The sequence below is a fragment of the Lycorma delicatula genome, chromosome 4 (assembly GCF_047948215.1).
Source record: "Lycorma delicatula isolate Av1 chromosome 4, ASM4794821v1, whole genome shotgun sequence".
NCBI lineage: Eukaryota > Metazoa > Arthropoda > Insecta > Hemiptera > Fulgoridae > Lycorma > Lycorma delicatula.
The window spans coordinates 6,595,729-6,612,474 of record NC_134458.1 but is presented as its reverse complement, the minus strand read 5'-3'; the positions used below and the strand labels follow the sequence as shown (position 1 = coordinate 6,612,474).

The 16,746-nt window shown below is 32.1% G+C and overlaps 1 protein-coding gene across 5 annotated transcripts in view; it reads right to left on the bottom strand.

Moving 5' to 3' along the window:
* sstn (stepping stone) overlaps positions 1-16,746 on the bottom strand; it is a 134,306-nt gene that overhangs the window by 117,366 nt on the left and 194 nt on the right. For 3 of the 5 annotated variants that reach the window (XM_075362224.1, XM_075362223.1, XM_075362220.1), the window contains exons 2-3: positions 8,275-8,525; positions 7,093-7,426 (exon numbers count right to left, since the gene is read on the bottom strand). In XM_075362224.1, coding sequence (XP_075218339.1) covers positions 7,093-7,426; positions 8,275-8,525 — 585 coding nt within the window. Of the gene's footprint in view, positions 1-7,092; positions 7,427-8,274; positions 8,526-12,959; positions 13,105-16,276; positions 16,462-16,746 lie in introns of those variants that run through there. The other 2 variants (XM_075362222.1, XM_075362221.1) reach the window with 2 other exon arrangements.

The following is a 16,746-nucleotide window of genomic DNA, read 5'->3' as shown; positions in this document are numbered from 1 at the left end:
TGAAACGAGTCTTCAGTCAGAAATATAATTTGTTTACATCAAAAATTAATTTAAATGTCAGGAAAAAATTTTTGAATGTATATGTTTGGAGTGTCGCTTTATATGGAAGTGAAGCTTGGACAATCAGAGTATCCGAGAAGAAAAGATTAGAAGCTTTTGAAATGTGGAGCTCTGTTTAAGGATCCGCACCTAGTTGTGGAAAAGTTCATCACCAGGGGAAGCCCACAGGGTTTCATTCTCAGCCCCTTTCAGTAGAACCTATTATTTGACGGATTTGTGGGACTGAAATTCCCAGAAGGGGTCCCAGCCCAGGCTTTTGCCGATGACTGTCTCCTGTTAGATCATGGTAATTTACGACTGCAGCTGGAAGACCGAACGCAGGCAGCTATGTCAACTGCAGAGGGCTGGATGGATATTCAAAATTTAAAGATTTCTGTGCCCATGACGAAGTTTATGCTTCTCAAGGGTGCAGACAAATTATCATAGTCATAACCCCCGTATTAAGTATAAAGGCTGTGTAATCAGTCGAATTAGAGTTCATAAGTACATAGGTGTTTTGTTTGATGAGAAGTTACTATTTAGCTACCACATTAGGCAAGCAGCGGCAGACGCCATTTCTGTGATGCATAAGCTTAGGATTGCTTGGAAGGATATCGGACTGCCAGGCTGTCATTTGTGCATGGTGTAACGAGGTGTCTTCGAAAGTATGACCTCTAATGTGGCTTATGTTCCTTGATGTGGTTGCTTTGTTCAACTGACATCAGTAGTTTACCTAAGGCAAAAGACTCCTTCCGCGCCACTGTAGGAAGCTAACCGACAGAAATGGCTGGCTACGAGCCAGATTGAGGCTCTAAGCGCTTTAATGGTGGACCGGTACTTGCTGGTATTCAGCGGCCTAGGTGTGGTAGTGAATTGCTGTGTTTGATGAGATAAATTTAACTATTGATAGTCATATATGTTTTAGTAGTAGCACAGAGTGCTCCTATTCATTTTAGTGATATATGACAAGTGGGTGGTGGGACATGCAAGTGAATGTTGTATGGTACTACGCTTATTCCGCTCACGCTTTTAGGTCAGCTCTAGGAGCTAGTTAGGATACTGGTCGCTAAACTGTTTCTAGGCTCAGTAGCCATTTGTGGCACAGACATTCAGTCCTATGCTTTAGAGCAACCAAATGGGATGGTGGCGGGAGAAATGCCAAGCAAACCAATTCAGTCAAATACTTGAATGAGCAATTTCCAGAGCAATGGATTGGCCACAGCGGACCACACTCCTGACCATCAAGATCAACTGTTCTAACACCGTTAAATTTTTGCATGTGAAGTTGGATGAAAAGTATTATGTACAAGAGAAAGCTTCATATGTGTGAAGAGTATGTTCTCTTCACACATATGAACATATGAAGCTTCATATATTCATATGTGGTTGCTCATTTTACAGATGCCATCACAGAGATTAAAAAAAGACATACAAAACTTGTTGTACTTGACATGAGTACAAGTTTTGACAATGGAGTTATTCTGAAACGCATGAACATATAATAAAAGAATGAAGCTAAGAAAGGTAAAGATTACTCAACATAGAAAACAGTGTTCTTTGAAGAAAATACAATATTATTATCTTAATAACAACATAACAACACAGGCATGCAAAATTGCAGAGAGTAATGCTAGCAATCCTAAAGCATCCAGCCAAATGTATTGAAGAACAGACATAGATGAAAAGAATATTTTAGTGAACTCCTAAACCCAAATTGAATAAGAGAAAAAAGTTCCTCCCTTTTTTCTCTTCTTCAGGACAGTGGCAAGGGGAGTGGAGAAAGAAGAGGGATGTTACATAACGACGGAGATAGAGAATGCTTTAAGAAGAATAAAAGGAGACAAAGCACCAGGAATTGATCAGGTAAGCAACAAAATGGTGAAGACAGTAGGAGTTTGTGGTTTACAGTGTTGTACAGACTGTTCAGAAGTATACGGAAAATGAAAGTGATTCCAGAAGACTGGAAAAGGGAATAAAAATCTTCATGCTTAAAAAAGGGAGCAAAATGTTATATAGTAATTACAGAGGTATTACACTACTTCCACACATAGTGAAGCTGTTTGAAAGGGTATTAGAAAACCACATCAGAAGAAAGACTGAGGGAGATTTGGAAAAGGAAGAGATGGGATTCAGATATGGTAGATCCACTATGGATGCAACATCTGCGCTGAGACAAGCGAGTGAGAAGTGGGATTATAATAAGCAATTAGTATAGTATTAATAGAATTGGTATTCCTGGACATAGTAAAGCATATGATACCATAGATAGAGAATTGTGTGGTAGGTGCTAGAAGAAAGAAATGTGGATAAAGCAGACACCCAGATGGTTAAAGTTATATGTGAGAAAGAGTTGCGTCAGAACAAGGCTGAGAAGGTCAGATTGGTTTGAGATAGAAAATGGATTGAGACAAGGAAGTGTGATATCTCCACTTCCATTTATAACTATGGATGGAATCTTCAAAAAAGTTAAAAAGGAAATAGCAGAAGGAACGAGCAAGTTATTATTTGCAGATGACCTGGTTATATAGGGGGAATTTGAAAGGGATGTAGAGTGTGCAATAAATGTATAGAGTTAAAAAAACTCAGAAATGTGGTATGCAGTTTAGTGTTGAGAAGACTAAAATGATTGGGCAAGACAGAAAAAAGGGAATTTCAATTAACATAACTATGAATGGTAGAAAAATGGAAAGGGTAATAGAGTTTAATTATCTGAGAACAGTTTTTTCTGAGGATGGGAGAATGTTTAAAGAAGTAAGTGCAAGAGAACAGAAGGTAAGTGGATTTTATCAGACTGTAAGAAGTATGTCTGATACAAGGAGGTACCTTTCCAAAGTAAGAAGTTTTGTATAAAGCATACTTTGTGCCAGTTCTTACCTATGTAGCAGAAACCAGGGCAGAAAGTTGGAGGTACAAGTACAGGCAGCAGAAATGAAATTCAAGAGAAGCATGCTAGGGAAAAGAAGACGGGATAGGATAGTATGATTAGAGAGGAACTGAAATTGGCAAGCCTTCCGAGAAGATCAAAGCTCACGTGGTTTGGATATATGGGAAGGATGGATGAGAAAATATTACCAAACAGGATAATTTTTTTTTTTGAGGGCGAAAAATACTCTTGTGATCAGCGCCCAGAATAACCAGGTTTTCATAAAAACAAAATAACTAACTAGAAACAGTCTAAAAAAACATATAATTAATGTCACACGAAAAACTTTTCTTAAGATACATTTAAAATTAATATTACAGTCCTACACATAGAATTAAAATAAGTATAAATATAATATAAAAAAAATATATATATATATATAAAATGTAACTAGAAATATATAGAATTCTACAAAGTCCGAGACAGAGTGTAAAGAGCCCCTTCTTGCATAACAAAACACTAAGAACTAACATAAAAACTAAAATGTTAAAAATGAAATAAAACTAATATCACTAAAACCCTACAACTAATATCATAGTCGGAATCTTAAAAACACAATAAAATTATTTAAAAGAAACATAAAAATAAAAACAAAAAACTATATAAAATTTACATAATGTTTATGTAAATTATAATTAAATCCCTATAAAGGAAGAATCCCTTCTTGGATAACTGAATGAAATACCAATACAAAAACATAAAAATTAAAGCAAAAATAGATACATTAAAAACTTTTCCAATACAAAAATCTATATGCAACAATATAAAATTCTAGGTATAAGACCAACACGACATGAAAATAGAAACAACCGACCTAAAACTTCATTATTATTACCCAAGAATTGACAGATATTTCTAGGCAATTTAAATTTACAATGCATGATCGCATAGCATCTGCAATCCACAAGTATGTGGCACAATCAAGCAGCAGTTGCATCATACGCATAGTGGTATGTGTCCTGCTGACATAAGGTACTCATGTAAGACTCTGGTTATGTCCTAATCGCAATCGACAGAGGACGACTTCTTCATGACTTTTACTGCATAAGGAGTCCCATGGCAACACAGACTCTTTAATGTGCCAGTTTGTTATCAACAGTAGCCATCCAGTCACCTTGCCACTTTGCTCGAAGAGACTGTTTTATGCAATAAATAAAGTCAGAAGCAGCAACATGAGTGGTGAAAGGAGGTTGATTACATGCGCCTTAGAAGCAGAATCTGCACGTTCATTACCTGGAATTTCCACATGACTAAGAATCCCACAGAAACTCACTTGTGTGTTGCGATGGTTCAACTCAGAGATTGTGTAATAAATTTCAGTGACCAAAGGATGGCTAGAGTAATAATCTTCTAAAGCTTGGAGAGTCGCTACAAATAAGGATATTTTAGGGTTAATGATATTCACAGCCTTATTTATAGCATAAAATTCAGCAGTAAGCACACTCATAATAACAGGTAGACCAAACATTTAAGTTCTATCATTGACAACAAATGCACATTGTTCTGTTCCAATCCATCAGTGTATACTACTGCATCTGAGTTTATCTTGGAGATACAGTGAAACATTTGCTGGAAGACAGTAAATGGTGTTGATTCTTTATTATACAGCATAAGGTCAAAAATAAAATTTATAAGGATGATTCCCCATGGAGGATATGAGAGCACAGATATGTTGGAAAAATAGATGTGTCAACATTTATAAGATGCAGTAGACATCAGGTACAAACACCTACAAGTGCAATACAACGTGGATAGTCCTCATACCTTCCTAAATTAGGATTCCCAAGGACTAAGTCAATATCCAGGTGATTTGGTTGACCTTTGAGATGGGCAAAATAAGATGCTAAAAGCTGGTCCCATCTATTCCAAAGTGATGGCTCACCCCAGTCAATAAGCAACCTTGTAACAGGGCTTGATCCAAATGTATCTGTGGCAAGTCGAAGGAAATTAAAATCATTTTATATGGCATCTAAGTCAGTTATTTTGTTTTATATTCACAAAGGAATCAGTTTTATTACACAATTTGAACGATGTTTATATGATGCAAAATGGTTTATTTAGACTAAAAAGAATATGACCATTTTTTTCTCAGAAGTGTGTGTGTGTGTGTTTGTGAGACTTGTGTATTATAATTGCTATGACGATTACGGATTTATTTATTATTCACAAAAATAACTTATCTTAGTAGCAACATATCAATGTATTGAAACACATAATAAATTATGATAGACGGCACGCACACAAAAAAAAGGAATTTGTGGTCATAAATATGTCATTTTTACTTGAGGTCTATAAATATCTTTTCTGACAAATATCAGTAAACATGTAACACGTAATGATTCGTAATGAATAACAGTATACAGTAAAAATTGTTTTTTTGTCAACCTGAAAACAGCCTTTTCAGGGGTGGGGATTTTTATAAAACGTAGTTTTCTGAATCTACTTTCACTTATAGTAACATATGTTACTAATCTGTGATTTATTACACGGGTTTTTCATCATATTTTGCCCAATTTTCAACCGATTTGCTTGAAAGTATTATTTTAAAAATCAGCAAACTATGTTTCATAAACACAAAGAAAAAAAATATATTCGCTAATAATAAACATGGTAGAAAGTGCAAAAAAAATCTGCAATTAATTTATCGTAATTTATTTACTGTTTCAATTTTTTTTTTGTTACAGGCATAAAAAATAAACAATCATAAAGGTTTTTTTTTGTCAGAATCTGTTAAATCTCTTTAATATACTGTAATTTGTTGAAATTTTTTTCACAAGAGGGTAGCATAAGACTATGAAGGGAGGCAATAAGATACCAACATATTTTCACGCGGATCATTGTGATGGGAGAAGGTTAACAAAGTATATTAACACAACAAAACACTCACTTGCCACCTGCATTATGAAGAAAATTAATGCAGTATTTCAGGATTAATCAAATCCAATATCATTATGAAAATGTTAACATAGCAGCACGAAAAACAGAAATAAACCGCTGAATAATATTACTTAATCAAGATATTAAAAACGAATTTGCTGCAAAGAATCCACTGGAATCATGTGTATAAGACTATAAGCTTATTCAATAAATTGAAAATTTTTTTTGAAACCGTTACATAAACAACCTGACTACAACTGTGTGCAAGAATTAAAAAATTGATGAAAACCTAACAAAAAAATACTGAGAAAATGGTCTTTGAAACTGAAAAAAAAATGCAGACTGAAAATTAAAAAAGCAAGCAAAAATTACAAGATGAATATAAAGAATAAAGGGGCACTAATGAACCGAAATATGGTGCCCAGCATCTACTGATACACAAATTCGCTATCAGATAAGTTTAACTTTTATAGCATAATATTAATTTAAGATACTCTTTCTAAAATTCTATTGAAGATACCTAAATCTTTTTTTATGTTCTTTCATATTATTTATTCTTCTATCTTTTGTTTGTTTATTTTAGGTTCTTTACATAACTATACTGCACTACAATAAACTATATACACATATAATCAAAATTGTTTATAGAACTTCACCACTGTAATTAAACCTTCACCATACACCTTTTAAAATGATGAAGTATGGTACCATTCTAAGAAATTAAGATTCAGGTGTATTTATCCATTACAAATAATTTTAAAGAGAAAAACATGGTTTTTGTTTAGTCATGATAATAGATTTACTACATCCCAATAATTCTTGTGAGGTTAATTCACATCACCATAACAACCACATTTTTTTTTACAAATACTGCAAAACGGTTAAAAATATATCACTAGTGTTGTTGACTCAAGTCCTTATACGTAAAAATGTGCCCACAATTCCAACAGTCAAGAGTCAAAAAAAAGTCGATATCAGGTTATCACATATCTACTGTAAATGTTTAGATCATTATAATGAACAATAAGTAAATGAATAATGAATAATTAATCAAAAGCTGTTTTCTTAAACATACTTTAAAGCTATTTAAATTTTTTTTTCTCAACAAAATGATCTACTATACAAGTAAATTTATATATTTCATGTTAAAACTACAGGACTAAGAAAACTGCTCTCTGATATCATATCTGTATTTATATCCATGCACTCCCTTACAAATAACAGTAAAACAAGGTGAAAAAATAAAAATATACCAGAATCAAGAGGTGGTCGTGGCTTTTTTCTTTGTTTCAGTTGTCCCTTAGAGCTGTTACCATTGTGGTTATTAGTAGTAGTGGAATTACTACCACTATTGTTATTATTACTATTAATACTATTACTACTGCTATTATTATTGTCTGCAGATTGACGTAAAAAGCTCAATCGTGCTTCCAATTCCATTAACCGCCGCTGGCTTTGTTGATACATAAGGCGATGCTTTCGCCGAACAGATTTTGAAGCAGTACCATCATTCGCTAATCCAAGAGCTGCTTCTGCTATACCAGTCTGAATTTTGCATTCTAATTCTAATGCTGCCAATGATTCCTCCTGAAACCAATGATTCTATTAAAAAAAAATCTTTTGAATGAACTAACAAACGAAATGGTGTAGCAATCACTTCAAGGATCAATTGTTACAGTAACAACACAGATTTATACAAGAGTTATTTAATAATTAAAGACAAAATTGCTTTGGAGCTAGAACAGTTTATTTAGTCAATGTGACATTTTTTTACTTCAACTGATCAACAACAACATTAACACACTTGTACCATCTCTGAATCAACTTATTTATACCTGCTGCAAAGAAATTTTTGTTAATGCATTACATTAACTTTAAATAATATTAGAGTAAATAAATAACAGAAACATAAAAACTGAACATGAGACCAAAAGAGTAATCATATGAATAGATCAAGGGTTTTAATAGAACTGAGAAGATATAACATTAAATAAATGTTTGTATACACAACTAATATATGATGCTAACTAATATATAAGTAATGATTGTAGTGTTGTATATAGATATGGCTGCATTGAGAATCGGCAGCCATATCGACTGATGACAAGGGATGTGACTCAGCAGAATGATGATGAACTCACAACACAAATACGTTTGTTTATTCTTCACTCTATAAGCTATCTGAAAACAATGTAGACGTAATCATGTCATAAGTAGTCTCCCTCTCTACTTTAATGATTCTAACAGAATTGATGACTATGAGAATAAATGAAAAGATATTGTAATCAATCATTAAATAATGGAAAGTTGAGAAGTACATATGAATTATATCTAAGTTACATACAATCAAATTTAATAACATGGAATCGTCAACCCCAAATATCATGTATACACTAAAGAAAAAACATATAGATAAAATTAACTTGCATACTTACCTCTTTTGATTTCAATTTATTGATGAGGTTTTCTGGATAAGTGAATACAGTTCCAACTCTTCTGCGGAATGATGGTGGACTTTCTCCTGGCTCAATAGGCGTTTCAGGAGGCAGAACACCTGTTAATTCAGCCTCCTGAATACAAAGGGCTTTCAACTCTTCATTCTTTTCACGAAGCTTTGATTCTAAAGCTTCTTTTCTAGACTGAAGACTGGCAACCATCTCTCTTTTAGTCCCCCCCTCATCACATTCTGTTCAAAAAACAAAAATTAACAATCATAAAATTATAATCTAATGATGTAAGTTTCAACCTTCAAATTGGAACTGATAAAACTCAGTGATAAAGTGATTTTTATACATGCTTACGACATGGTATAAATTTATAAAAACCTTAAAATAAAAGAAAATTATAGTTAAATATAGCTAAAAATACATGTTACAAAACAAACAATATACTTACTTTTTTTTAGTTTATTAAGACATATTAAGAATTAATATAAATGTAAATTATGTGGATTAATTACATTAAAACACACCTGCATGTGCACAAGTTCTGAATGTAAATTATTAGTATAATTTTTAAATGTTTACATAACACAACACTGAATAACTGAGAAAAAAATAATTATAAATTCTTTAACACAAAACATCCGATTTACATTTATCAAATCGAAATTGTTCACTTCTGACGTAAAAAAAAAAAGGATGATTTAGGATGTGGCCTATAAGTCTGTCTCCCTTTTTTAACTATATTGTTCCAAATGCTTCTTTCATCAATTTACCACAACAACTCTTCATTTGTCACTTTATCTGCCCATCTGATTCTCCTATAGCACCAACATTTCAAAAGCTTGTAATCTTTTCTTTTCAGATATCCCAATCATCCAGGTTTCACTTCCATACAAAGCTACGCTAAAAACATATACTTTCAAAAATGTTTTCCTGATGTTTAAACTAAATTTTGACATATGCAAATTATATTTCTGACTAAAAGTTAATTTCATCTGTCCTATTCAAAATTTTATATCATTCCTGCTTCGTCCATCTTTAGTAATTCTTCTTCCCAAATAACAAAATTCTTCTACCTCTATACTCTTTTCTTGTCCTATTTTTGTATTCAGTAGTCTACCTACTTTATTTCTACTATATTTCATTACTTTCGTTTTGTTCTTGTTTATTTTCATGTGGTAGTTCTTGCATAGGATTTCACCCATACCATTTATTGTTTCTTCTAAATCTTTTTTACTCTCAGCTAGAATTACTATATCATCAGTAAATCGTAGCATCTTTATATTTTCACCTTGCACTGTTACTCCACATCTAAATTTTTCTTTAACATCATTAACTGCTAGATCAATAAAAAGTAACAGGAATAGGGAACATCCTTGTCAGATTCTTTTTTTCACTACTGCTTCTTTCTTATGCTCTTTGATTAATACTGTTGCAGTTTGGTTCCTGTAAATGTTAGCAAATGTTCTTCTATCTCTATACTTAAACCCTAATTATTTTAAAATGCTATATATTTTACTCATCTATGTTATCAAATGCCTTTTATAAGTCTATAAATGCCATGTATGCTCGTTTGTTTTTCTTTAATATTCTTTCTACTACTAATCTGATCGCTAAAATTGCTTCCCTTATTCCTATACTTTTCATGAAACCAAATTGGTCTTCTCCTAACACTTCTTCCACTCTCCTCTCAATTCTTCTGTACAGAATTCTAGTTAAAATTTTTGATGCACGAGTAGTTAAACTAATTGTTCTGTATTCTTCACATTTTTCTGCTCCTGCTTTCTTTGGTAGCATGGCAATAAACACTCTTTTTGAAGTCTGACAAAACTTTCCCTGTTTTGTAAATATTACAACCAGTTTGTATAATCTATCTATCGCTTCCTCACATGCACTGCGCAGTAATTCTGCAGTTATCCCATCTATCCCAGGAGCCTTTTCCCATTCAAATCCTTTAAACTCTATTAAATTCAGATCTCAGTATTGATCTCCCTATTCATTCTCTTCAACATCCTCTTCCTGCTCTATAACACCAGTTTCTATTCCATTTCCTCCACATAACTCTTCAATATATTCCAAATAAAATTTTGAGGTTCCTCAACCTTTTCTTTCATATTATAAATCAAGTACAATCTTTTTTTAACACATTATTAGATTTTAACTTATGTACCACAAAGTTTTCCTTAACTTTCCTATATGCTTAGTCTATTTTACCAATGATCATTTCTCTTTCCACTTACAAATACTTTTCTTCAATCCACTCTTCTTTCACCCATTTGCACTCCCTGTTTATAGTATTTATAAATTGGCAATAGGTCCTTTTACCTCCACTATCATTCTTATATCACCACTAACATTCTTATAGTTTCTACGGTCCTCCATCAGCTGCAATATACCCTCCGATATCCAGGGTGTTTTACCAGTTCTCTTTGTTCTGCCTATGTTTGTTTCTGCTGATTTATGATTTAAGAATTTCCCTTTTAACATTCTCCCATTCTTCTTCTATATTTTCTACCTTACCTTTTTTACTCAGACCTCTTGCAATGTCCTCAAAAATCTTCTTTACCTCCTCTTCCTCAAGCTTCTCTAAATTCTACAGATTCATCTGGCGCCTTTTCTTCAGATTTTTAAGCCCTAATCTACATTTTATTATCACTAAATTATGGTCGCTGTCAATGTCTGCTCCTGGATATGCTTTGCAGTCAATGAGTTGATTTCTACAGCTTTGCTTAATCATGATATAATCTATCTCAAAAAACCTTGCAGTATTGCTAGCTTTTTCCATTTATAAATTCTTCTATTATGATTTTTAAACTGGGTGTTGGCAATTACTTTGTGCAAAACGCAATAAGTCGGTCCACTCTTTCATTCCTTTTGCCCAGCTCGTACTCACCCACAATATTTCCTTCCTTGCCTTTTCCGTGCTTACCTTCCAATCTCCAACTATTATTAAATTTTTATCCCCCTTTTATGTGTTTAACTGCTTTGTCAATTTCTTCATATACACACACTACACCTCATCATCACCATGGGCACTTATAGGCATATAGACATTAACAATCATCGGCTTAGGTTTTGATTTTATCCTGATTACAATGATTCTATCACTAAGCTTTCCAAAATACTCTACTCTCTTCCCTATCTTCTTGTTCATTACGAAACCTACTCCTGCTCACCCTTTATTTGATGCTGTGTTAATTATTCTAAAATCACCTGACCAAAAGTCGTTTTCCTCTTCCCATCGAACTTCACTAATTCCTACTACATCTACATTTAACCTCTTTAAATTTTCTATCCCTTTTTTAAACTTCTAACATTTCACACTCCGACTCACAGAAAGTTATTTTTTAATTTTCTGGTGATGCCTTCCTTAGCAGTCCCCGCTCAGAGATCTGAAAAGGAGACAAGTTTACCTCCAGAATGTTTTTTACCAAGGAAGGTGCCTCTATCTTTGTTACATGAAAATCCGGACAGCTACATTTTCTTGGGAAAAAAACAGCTTTAGTTTTCCAGTACTTTAAAGCTGTACCATACATAGAAGATTGAGTGATGCTGATATGGTCGTTTAAGTCCTTCTAACCTATGCCCTATTGAAAGAGGGCAACTACTACTGAAAGAGCAATTGCCTTCTTTCAGGAAACATTACTTAGTCTATCTCTCAATAGATACCTCTCCAATATGGTTGCACCTTCGGTCCAGCTACTCTGTAAAAGTGAGCACTCAAGGCCCCTTACCATTGGCAAGGTCTAATGATTCATATACAGAGTTTTTCTTTTTAAGCCATGTATAAAATTACTAATTCATAAACATTAAACAATTTTAATATTAAAAAAAAAAAAAATTGTAATTCAAGTTACAATAGCAAAATAATTACAAATCTAATATAGAAATAAAGTAGAATATACCATTCTAATGCCTATGAGTTGCATTAAATTTTCTGTAATCATTATCAGCTGAGCTGTTACTCACTCACAAACTTCAAAACATCTTATTTAACATTTCAATAAAAAATAAAGATAATCTATGTATGGAACATGCAAGCACAGCACAGAAATAAGACATAATGAAGTACTGTGCTTAGCACTACAACACACTTTCATATCTCCACAATTTCTGATGCACAGTGCAGATGGTACCAACCTTATCTTCAACAATGCTATATTGTGATGTGGTGTGTGATATGTGGGTGTGGTGTGTGTGTGTGTGTGTGTGTGTGTGTGTGTGTGTGTGTGTGTGTGTGTGTATGCATACACACACACAAGTATTTGTACACCGAAAGCACAAATACAAAACCAACCATAACAAAAACTATTACAGACTACTCTTATCTTACATAAAAATATAACTTATAATTTCTATAAAAATTTAACAAATTGTCAAAGGTACTTCAGTATATCATGTGTGATTGAATTGTTATTAAAAAAAAAAAATGAAAGAAGTAGTAAAGAACTGGCCAGAAGTAATAAACTGACCACGATAAAAATAAAAAGATTTTGTCTCTAATTTTGTCAAGAGAATGATTTTATCTTTAGGCAAAATTATTTCTATCAAGTGTTTTATTTTTTTATCAGTTTTTTACATCCTCATTCACCAATTCAATTAGCAATAACATACTGTCCAGAAGGACAAAAAATCAAAGCAAAGATGAACTAATTATTTTATAATGATATCAGCACCTTAATTCTTTTTTCCAGCCATTTTATTAGATTCTAATTAACAACAGAACCCAGCATGGGATGTTACAAATTACAGGTGCACTCACTCAAAGATAAGGACATAGCTGGTATTTAAAACTGAAAATATTTCATGTTTACATACTCGCTGTAACATTAAAAAAAATGAAAAAATTAAAATTACTGGAACAATTATTATCTTATTAAAATAATAAACATGAAAGTAAGCAAGAAGAAGGTAGTGATGTGTTACTGTCTAAGAATCACATATCCCTGCAGATATAAAACTTAGTACTCAGCAATTTATGACAAATATGCCATAAATTAATCAGTTTTCTCCATAAGATGCTCCTTATGAATACATATCAGCAGTTTCTGCTTTAAATAGTTTGCTACAGAAGATGTTTTTTCCAGCTGGGCCAATTGCTCTAAACAGGAGAATAAACAAGTTTGCAATAACTAAGAAATCACAATTTCTAGCTACACAACATATTAAATTGGAGAGAGATGATCAGAACAGCTTGTTACGTAGTTCTGATTGATTTATATAATACCCCTGTAGTCTCTAGTCTCCTGACATCTATTGCAGGGTTCTTGATTCTGTCCCTTTAGAATGACAAAAAAGAGATGCCTTCCAGCTTCCAATTATACAAACAATAGATGCCTTCTTTGTATAATTAGTGTAGCTGTAGGTCATTACATTCACACACAGTTGTTAATTGTTACATTGTCATAACATTATTACTAATTATAACTCAATGAAAATGGTGGCCAGGAACAATAATCAGGAGCCACAATGTTAAAAAATAATCAGCCAAGTCAGGCCTCAAACTATCAATGTTCCATATGGAAGGTAGCATTAACCATCGAGAGTGCAGTAAGCTAAAATGTAAAAAAAAAAAAAAAACAGTTTCATTCAATCATAGATAAGGAGAATAGTTTGGAATATAAGAAAAAAGTAAATCTTTTTAGAATTATATTACACAGGAAAGATTATAAAAAAACTTACGATCAGAAAACCCAAATTTTGAGAAAAAATTCCTATGTTAGCTAAAAAAGATATATTTTTAATTCATCTCAAACTATCACATGTAGAAATGATCTGAAAAATAATCCATATAAAAAGTATGTAAAAAGATTATGTGATTTATATAAAAATCATGACATTCATTTCCATATGTTAGTTTCTTTGATTCATTTCCATATGTTAGTTTCTTTGAACTCAGAAATTTTGCTGGATCAATAAAATGATTTAAGAAAGGATTTAGCTCTATATTATCCAAATAACTCCATTACTGAGCAAGCAATAGCTGAGCATAAAATATTTTATAGGAAAATTTGTATTTAATCATATTTTGATTTGCCAACTAAATCAGGTTCCATTAGAGATAGTGACATGGTTCTTTCAAATGAAATTTAAAAAATGATATATTGAAACACTTTTTTTTAAGTAGACAAGGGCACATTTTAACTAATTCATCATCAAAGAAACCTGTTTACTCATTGTTAGACCTACATTTTTTTTTTAACAACAAAATATTTTTCAAATATTATTATATATAAAACTGTTATCAATTACCTTGAGAAAGACATAAGCATAAATTTATAATGTTTGCACCAAACAGTGCAAGAATGCATTTTCAGGAAAGGTCACTGTCGCTTTCCAAATTACAAATCAAATATAGAAAATCAAACAGTAAACTAACAACTTATAAATACAGTGACACAGGAATAAACAAACTACAATGACTGCACTAATTACTTCATCAAACTTGATACACATTCACCCACAGATACAAATAATATATACAGGCACAACAGAATCAGATTTTGTAAATCACCTCATAGAAACAAGATAGATACAAAGAAATTAATCACAACATACAAATTTTACTTGTAACATATAAAAACAAAAATCTTCACAAAATTCACAATAAGAGGAAATTCTGAATAATTACTTTAGCAACTTCAATTTTGTTCATACATAATTAAATATACCATAATAGATATATTTAGGATTAGGGAAACACAAGATCTAAATGTTGGAAAGCAAGTTTGACATCAGGTAGCCTGTGCTACGTCAAAATTCACACAACACTTTCAGTACTCTAGTAAATTAGCTACCACCAGTTTTATGAGTTACCGAGACCTGTTCAGATGCTAATCCATTCTGTGAAGAGAGGATAGGGTTAAAGTTAGAGTTAAGATTACGGTTAAAGATAGAGTTAAGTTTAGAATTCTGTGGAGAGTTTAGGGATAAATTACCAAGGTATGGCAATACTAATACCATCCCATAGGACACTTGACCAAATTAAGTTTAAACATAGCGAGAGAGAGAGAGAGAGAGAGAAGATACTTGACTTCCATACTATAAGCCAAGTGTATAATGGATAATCACATTACTCTAAGAGTTCCATCAGTCAACTTCAACAGCTAACTTGAGTCTGACTGACTAATAAGTTTAGCTTTATGGTTTATCCCTCTTTCCACAAAACTCTAATCTTAACTAAAACCTTAATCCACCAGAATGGATCAGCATCCAAATAGGTCACTATAACTCACAAAACTGATAGCTAATTGGCTACAGTACTGATAACACAACATGGACTTTGACCTTGCAAGGTCACTAGTTGTTCAAACCTGCTTTATAACATTTATATCTTGTTTTCCCCTCATCATAATCATATCTACAATGGTGTATTAAAGAATGAAAAAAATTGAAGGGGATCAAGTAATTCCTAAGAATTACCCGGTATTGGTTGCTGTAAGTTGTCAGAATTATCGCATTTATCAAACTAATCAACAAATTCAAACATATAATAGCAAATAAAATTACAATAAAACACATCATGAATAAACATACCTACACTAAACCTGATAGTAATCCTACTCAATAATGATAAATGGCTAACGACACTTAAATATAGTCATATCATCACGTGACAGTAGTCGATTAATCACAGGATGACCAAACTGATTATTTTAAATCTCCTAATTATCAAATTAGGTTTCATCAAGCTAAAATTAATATTTACAAATTATACAACTAACAAGAATCACATACCTAACACCAATGCACTGAACAAAATTTAAAATTCCAGTTATATCTTGAGTCTTAGTAAAATCTGTTAACATATTGCCAAAATGAATAGGTTCATGAAAATACATGCAGACTGTAAATAATATGAAACTAAACACTTTCACTTAAATCAGCGCACACTTAACATTACACTGATAATGTGATCTTGAATTATTTACAATATAATTATTCCTAAAAATATATAAAAAGAATTTAATCAATGCTATTCTAGGACACTTACTTTTGTTTGTTAAGATTTAATCCCATGAATCGGTTACCTTTCATATTCCAATGATGATGAAAAAATAAAAGTTGAATATAGAAATATAATTCCAATGGAAAGGTTAAGAATCACTAGCTAAACACAACAGGTTAGGTTAATACTAATGTATTAAACCAATACAAACCGAACTATAAAACGATAACTTTAACATACACTAACTAATCATAAATAAATTGAATGCAGATAATGTAAAATGAAATAATAAAATTTGCAAATCGACTCTACAACGAACTTTGATACATTAATCTGTTCTGAGATAAGCCTTACTCCGAGCCTATACAATGCGTTGTTATTCACCAAACCCCAGAGAACAATATGTTACATTAAAATACTCTTTTATCAAGAATACTCATCACTTACATCAAAATTATTTTATCATTTTTAGAATAAACTTGAAAATTATAACCAACACTAAAAACATGAACTTT